General features: G+C 33.4%; 1 protein-coding gene across 1 annotated transcript; it reads right to left on the minus strand.

Moving 5' to 3' along the window:
* Positions 1 to 1015: 1015 nt before the first annotated feature.
* LOC131077548 (probable strigolactone esterase DAD2) lies at positions 1016 to 3077 on the minus strand. Its single transcript, XM_058015064.2, has 2 exons — positions 2568 to 3077; positions 1016 to 1701 (listed from the first exon to the last, which is right to left on the minus strand). Exons 1-2 carry the CDS (start codon positions 2948 to 2950, stop codon positions 1272 to 1274), a joined length of 813 nt encoding a protein of 270 aa, XP_057871047.1. The 5' UTR covers positions 2951 to 3077; the 3' UTR covers positions 1016 to 1271.
* Between the last annotated feature and the right edge of the window lie 4211 nt (positions 3078 to 7288).

Consider the following 7288-nt stretch of genomic DNA (forward strand, 5'->3'; position numbering starts at 1 on the left):
AGAGATATTTAAAAAGTAAGTATCTAGTGAAAGGTAGATCTTATATATCCACATGTGTATAATTATCGAAATTAGATTGCTTATTATGATTAGCCTCAATAGTGATTTAGTGATTAGTAAAATGAGAAGCCATTAACATTTATTATGTGGATAGTTCTTCACAAATGTAAATTACAAGGGAATTTTTTACTAACTATTAGTTGATTTTAAAAAATGAAATCTCAAGGGCCATCTTCATGATTGTGCATTTAAACTAAGTCGTTTACATAATCATAGATCTAATCCACAGTGAAAGATAAATGAATTTGAGAGTTGAGATTGATCCTTGAAAATAAATATACATAAATAAATAATATTGGAATTATGTACCCATTTTCAACACAAATCATATCATTTGTACTTTTTTATTACATAAGAAATAACCAAATCAGAATAAATCCAAAAGAAAAAAATATAAATATAAAATACACAATTTCCATCATTTTAAATATATATTGTCCTCTAATTTTAATTTAAACTTAAGTCTTTCCCTTTGTCATCCCCACATACTAATTATATAAAAACCTGACATTTTTGGTTAAACAATTTGTTCATAAAGAAACTTGAACTTTTTAACAACCGACTTTTTTTAAAAACCTGATCTTGCAGTGGATTTGCAGAGTTCAGGCTGTTGGAAGTAATCAACATTTCATTTTTTTGAAAAGACATTGGATGTCTCCATTTAATACTTAACTATAATATCTTGGGTGATAAATTAAAAACTTTATCAAGCATTTTCCCACAGATATGTGAGAGCAACCTTTGCATACCATTTATGTATTGTAACAGACAAAGAGACCCAATAACCTTATTCACGACAGAGACCTGATAAAATAATGACATTGTTGCTTTTCCATATTTTGCAGGAGCATCAACTTATCATGGGACATTACCACATCCTAACCGTTGCACCCAACCGAGAAGGCAATCATGACATCATTGCAAAATGTGGAATATGAGTGGAAATGCACAGATATGATCCAAGTCATAATCATGGGTATCTCATCCATTATCATAGAATCTAAAGACAATGCAGCTGAACAGTAAAAGTGCTTTAAAGAAGGCATATTTGATACAACTTTTTGATCCCCAACCCACTGTTAATGCAGGCATAAACAGTGTTCTACATAGGCTTTCAGTTGTACACACACACACACATATATATATATATATATTATATATTAGATATATATATATATATATATATATATATATATATAATATATATTGTGTTACTGGTACAGTATGCGCCTGAGAAGCTGAATAATCTTGGCTGGCTGGCTGAGATGGGGCAGATGGCCCTCTGTGTCAAGAATTTCAAGAGAACTTCTGCCACCCAGATTTCTCTGGACATAAGTTGCAACAGAAAGAGGAACTGCCATGTCTTTGCTGGTCTGAACAACACAGCAGGGGACCTTAACATGCTTGAGAATGTCTCTCATGTCATTATTAAACACAATCTCGCAAACATGGAGAGCAATATCAGGCCTCATGTTGAAAAGGGTTCTGCTGAATTCTCTGACTGCAGCAGGCACATCTGCTCCAACCAGGAGTGGGGCAAACCCTTTCACCCAGTCTTTGTAATTGGATTTCATGGCATCAAATACTTTGTCTATGTCTTTTCTTTCAAACCCGCCCTGGTATTCATTATCATTCATATAACTAGCCACAGAAGAAGATGAGTCAGTAAAACGTGTGTGTTCATAGAATTTCACACTATAACAATTCAACTGATAAGGATTGTATAGAGTTGATAAAAACAACTAACTGAAGATTTCATGTGAATGACAGTTAAAACCATTATGAAAGGATTCCATACAAGCATTAGGACTTTAAGCTTCTCCCATTTATAATGTTCAAGAGTAGACTTTGGGTATAAATTGTGGATAAAGAAATTAAAATTATCCACACAGCAGCAATGTGCTTAATCATCAGGAATATATGGCTTCTTAGGTTTTACAAGCTTCCAAAACTGTATTTCCCCATTCCCTAAGACCATCTTGATCTTATCTTCTCTCTGTACCATATATCTTAATGGGTTCTAATCTACATAAAAAATGCATTTGCCTATTCCATATCAAACCATCCCTCTCCTCCCTTTTCTCCCCTTGAATACCTCTGATTTAAAGGAAAAAAAGAGCACAATAACTGATACAAAATATAGAATTTGCACATTTGAAACCTCATACAAAATACCATCATTATCTATCAGGCCCCATGTTGGGAGCCACAACCTGTACCACATTAGGCAGTCAGAATTATTTAACAATGTCATCATATCAAAATATTAGACGTAATCTCATCCCTGATCTCATCTCAATGAATTTCTACATCAAAACTGAATCATTTCATTTGATATAAGAGAAGCCAACAATTTCTGAAATTTGTAAAGCTGTTGGTGATAATAGTAGTTATGATACATAAACTTGTTTTATACCAGGGATTACACATTTAGAATTGGAAAACTCTAATATAATTTGATGAGGGCAAAGCAAATTAAACCAAATAATTCCCAGATTTTGTTTTACCTTGGGGAGGCTCCAAAAAGTACCAACTTGGTGAACAAAGAAGGCCTCTTGATAGAAGCCTTGCAGCCTATCATGGCAGAAATAGAGTGGCCTACAAACACACAGCTCTCCACATTGAGTTCATCCAGAATAGTTATAAGGTCTTCTGCATAGGCATCCATACAGCTATATCTGTCGAAATCATAGTAGTCAGGGTTCACACTCCCAGCACATATTAAATCAAACAAAACTATCTTAAAATCTCTATGAAAATAAGGCAGAATTCTTTGCCATGCAGACTGATCAGTGCCAAATCCATGAGACAGAACAAGAATTCTCCTCCCAGATCCTACAACTCTCACATTCAGTGCATTCAACAGTCCTGAACCTGATAACACACCCATTTTTCTATTCTATTTTATTCCCTAACAAATATATATTTTTTATTAACCCAAATATATTCTTCTATACTACTAATGGATGAATGATGATGCTTGTTGAGAGCAGGAAGGAATATATGGCCTACTGTGGAGACTCGTAAGTGCTTTTTATAGGGTGGAAAACCAGCTGGTCCCAACCCATATTTATTTATGCTTGAATGGATTGATGACTAAGGCAAAATGTTCTTCACTCATGCTAATGCATATCACCACAAGCCTGGCCCACATTATGATCCTTTCTGAATTGGAATAAGGATTTTCTTTATTATTATTCCTCTTCTATCCTTGTCATTTTGTCTGGGATCTCATAGTTGGTTAGGTCCAGCATTAGTGGACTACTGTCACCCATTGTCAACTTCGTTTATCCTGATAAGATTTATCTTCTTTTTTGTGTGGACTAGATAAAAAATAGAGCCCAATTTTCCTACAACAGGAAAGGGGATTGCAATTACATTTTATATAGACACATATCTAGAAGACCACTGTGTAAGGCATAATTAAGTGAAGATTTGAAACTTCCTTCATACATGTCATCAAGATACCTACTAAAGATATGGGGTGAATAGTATAACACCCACACACGCATTTAAAAATCAATTGAGATAGCTTTCAATGCTTTATACAATGCCAAATTCTCTCACAGTATCCATGTTGGGCAATGGCTATGTATTTGTGTCAATTCTATCACATTACAGGACAAGATATTAACTGGCAATGGATAACTTCCTCTTGTTTTTCTGCAGTACAGCCTCAGTAGTGGCTTGATTCCTTGTGCAGTACACCACTAGCGATCATGCAGCCCAGAGATATGTACACAAAGTACAAAATGCATTATTATTTTTTTAAACAGAAAATGAACAATTTATTTAGGACAAGTAAATGGACAATAATGAAGCTTTAGGACATAGGGATTGGATTGATTATGAAAGATTATTTAAAATTAAATGTAAGAAAAAGTCATTTTTTTGTTAATGATTTGTACATCTATCTATTGTATATTGTCCGGGGTTATAAGTGCTGAAGTGATCTTTATGAGTGTGGAATGATCTTGATGTCCGAAAGAAAATTTGTAATTCATAGACTTGATCTACATGTTTTTGAAGAATGTAAGTTTTTGACATTTTGGTTTTTGTTAACGATTTGTATATCTATTATTGTTCAGGGTTATTTTAGTAGGTGGTGAAGTGATTATGATCTTGATGTACAAAAGAAAATCTATAATTCAGAGACTTGATCTACATGTTTTTGAAGAATGTAAGATTTTGAAATTTCATTTTCTGGTAACGATTTGTACATCTATTATTGTTCTGGGTTTTTTTAGTAGGTGTTGAAGTGATCTCTATGATTGTGGAATGATCTTGATGTACAAAAGAAAGCCTATAATTCACATACTTAATCTACATGTTTTTGAAGAACGAAACCTATTCACCTTGATTTTGTCACTATCTTTACAAAAGGATAGGTAGTTTTTACAAACACCTTTGGGAAATTTTTCAGATTATGAGGATCAAATTCTCTTCAATTGGATCCTTGTCAATTCAACTTTACAATGTTGAGCATAAGGCTCAAAGGTAAACAAGCATGCAATAAACCAAGGACGATGCCCTTGGATAGCTATTTAATAATTGTTCCTAGAATGCTTTCATTTCTATAGATAATACCCTAGCATGTTCCTTGATAACTATTGGATGAGAGAGCTTGATATTTTCAAATGAGAAAATAAATAAATCCTTACATCAATTTTTTTTCAGAAGTAGACTATCCCATGTAATTGATCAATAATTAACTAAATACTTGACTCATGCATGATTAGAAAGTAGTGCTCGAGCATTTGTAAAACCAAAAGGCATAACCAAAAATTTAAAAGGTTCTAATAGACACCTAATTGCTATTTTGTGCACATATTCATCTTACATAAATCTAGTGATAGATTGATCTTAAATTGATTGTTTAGAAGTACACTACCCCATTTAATTCATCAATCAACTCATCTATCTTGGGTATAGAATATATATTCTTTTTGATCCTCTTGTTTAGTTATCTATAATCAATACATGTCCACATAGTACCATCCTTCTTTCTTAAAAGACCCACTAAAGAAGAAAAAAAAAGTTGAACTAGACCTTATGTACCCACATTAAAAGTTACTTTATAGCCTTTTCAATCTCCTTATATCCTTTTGGGTGGTGGTAGGGAATGGTTATAACTTGTTTCTCACTTAGTTTTAACTCTATAATATTTTAGAGCCCTGTATTTGGAGGTAATCTTGGAGGCATGTTATTGAATACCATAATATGCTTATCCACATTTCTTTACTATCAACATGATCAGATGATTCCTTACTTGTAAAATAATTTGTGGCAATAACCAAACAACTTGCTACCCATCCAACTTGACCCCTATTAAAATTTCTTGAGCTATTCTTTTTCTATAATAACTTGTCATAAGCCATTGGATATCCCTCTAACAATGACATCTTTTCCACTTAAATTAAAATTGAGCTCCATAGATTGATAGTTATACATAAAATAATCTAATGAATGTAGTCACTACACACCCAACCCCATATTTGTTTCTTCTATCCCAACAATATAAAAATCATCACACACCTTATGATCTCCAAGGGCTATATGGAGTTGTCAAATTGACTTGGTGCATGGGATGGTGAATTCAACATCAACAATTACATTGAAACACTAAAAAACATTCTACCTTAAACATTCACTTGACCACCAAAAATTCATCAATGAAATGTTTTGTAAGAAAGCTAGGTAATAGAATAACTTAATACACTAATCTTGAGAAGCATATAAAAAAATAGACCTTTAAAATAGTTACACAAATTAAACAAAAATAAACATAAATACCATTTATACCACAACATAGTGATTTACATCTCTTTTGCAACTTTGATATGTGTAGACCTCGACATGTTCCAACCATGAATTTAGGGATGTATGGATTATGTTTATGTTTTTCTTTGGTGTGATCATCTTATGTTCTACTTTAGTGTGTATTGGGTGCCTTTATGTATCATGATATGTATGGATCACCACATGTTCGATATGATGATTCTCCAATGTGTCGGTCATTTATGTTACTGCATTGAGATGTGTGCATATTATTTTTGTGTCTAGTTCCTTATTGTTAGCATTAAGTTATATGTTGTCATTGATGTTAAATCCTATGGTCCGGTTAGGTCCAGATGTGCTATATTGAGTAGCAGTAGAAGATTGGTATGTATGTAATACCGATGGTCGCTTGGTGATTTCCTGAAAGATTTGGCTTCTCAAAAGATGTGGTGTTGATGTTACTCGGTACTAATTTTAGGTCCTGTTTGATCCGAAAGTCAAGGTTTTTGGTTTGAAATTTGAGGATATGTTATGGAAGTTGTATAGCGTTTTGAGTTTGACATTGGCGATGTATGTAATGTGTTGTTGTATTCGATGAGGAACATCGTGATGTGGTCTACTTCTTATTCCTTCCCACCACCAGAATGTTTAGGAGTGACCTTTTTTAGATCTCCGTCTTGGCCAACTTAGAGGATTATATTTTTCTGGAGACAATATATGTATGTGATTGATCTAGATGAGTTAGTGTGGCATTTTTGTGAATGGCTAATTGTACAGAAGATATGCAAGATTGAAATGATCTAGTTGTTGTGAGAAGTTGTGTTGCAGATAGTTATTAGAAGCAGTTTCGGTAGTGCAAATTGTGTTTTAGTGGTGGATTTTATTCTCTATCTTTCTTTCTTTAGCAGTGAGCCTTTTTGGGCAATGAGTCCTCTGACAGTGAGCATTCTTGGCAGTGAGCCAACCTTTGTAAAAATCACCTTAACTGGTGTTTTCAAATTGAAAATTAGCATTCTTTGTGGTTTTTTCCCTTCTTGGGTTTTCCATGTAAATTCTGGTGTTCTTTGTGTCTAATTTTTTATGTGCATATGGTTTCATGCTTTATCTATTTTGATTGTTTATGCTAGTTGTTATGAATCTATGAATAAAATTTAAAGAAGATTTTAATTATCAACTGATTCACCCCCCTCTCAGTTGCCTGAATATTCAACAATTGGCATTAGAGCCTTGGTTCCTTGATATAAAGCTTAACTGCTTGAGGTAGATCTTGATCTAATGGCACACAAATTATCTATTCCTATCTTTGAAGGATCTGATTATAGTTTTTGGAAAGTAAAGATGAGAGGTTATCTAGTTTCTCTAGGTTACAACACTTGGAAGGTGGTGGAGACTAAGTATGTATAACCAGCAAACGGTCTTACTACTCTGGATGAGATTCAAGATTATGAAG

Source organism: Cryptomeria japonica, chromosome 6, assembly GCF_030272615.1.
Source record: "Cryptomeria japonica chromosome 6, Sugi_1.0, whole genome shotgun sequence".
Taxonomy (NCBI): Eukaryota; Viridiplantae; Streptophyta; class Pinopsida; order Cupressales; family Cupressaceae; genus Cryptomeria; species Cryptomeria japonica.

What these genes read in the sequence shown, in the direction of transcription:
- LOC131077548 (XM_058015064.2), bottom strand. Translation starts at nt 2,950, where the DNA reads ATGGGTGTGTTATCAGGTTCAGGACTGTTGAATGCACTGAATGTGAGA. An exon ending in CTTTTTGGAGCCTCCCCAAG is followed by an intron (nt 1,702 to 2,567) that starts GTAAAACAAAAT and finishes TTCTGTGGCTAG; the next exon opens with TTATATGAATGATAATGAAT.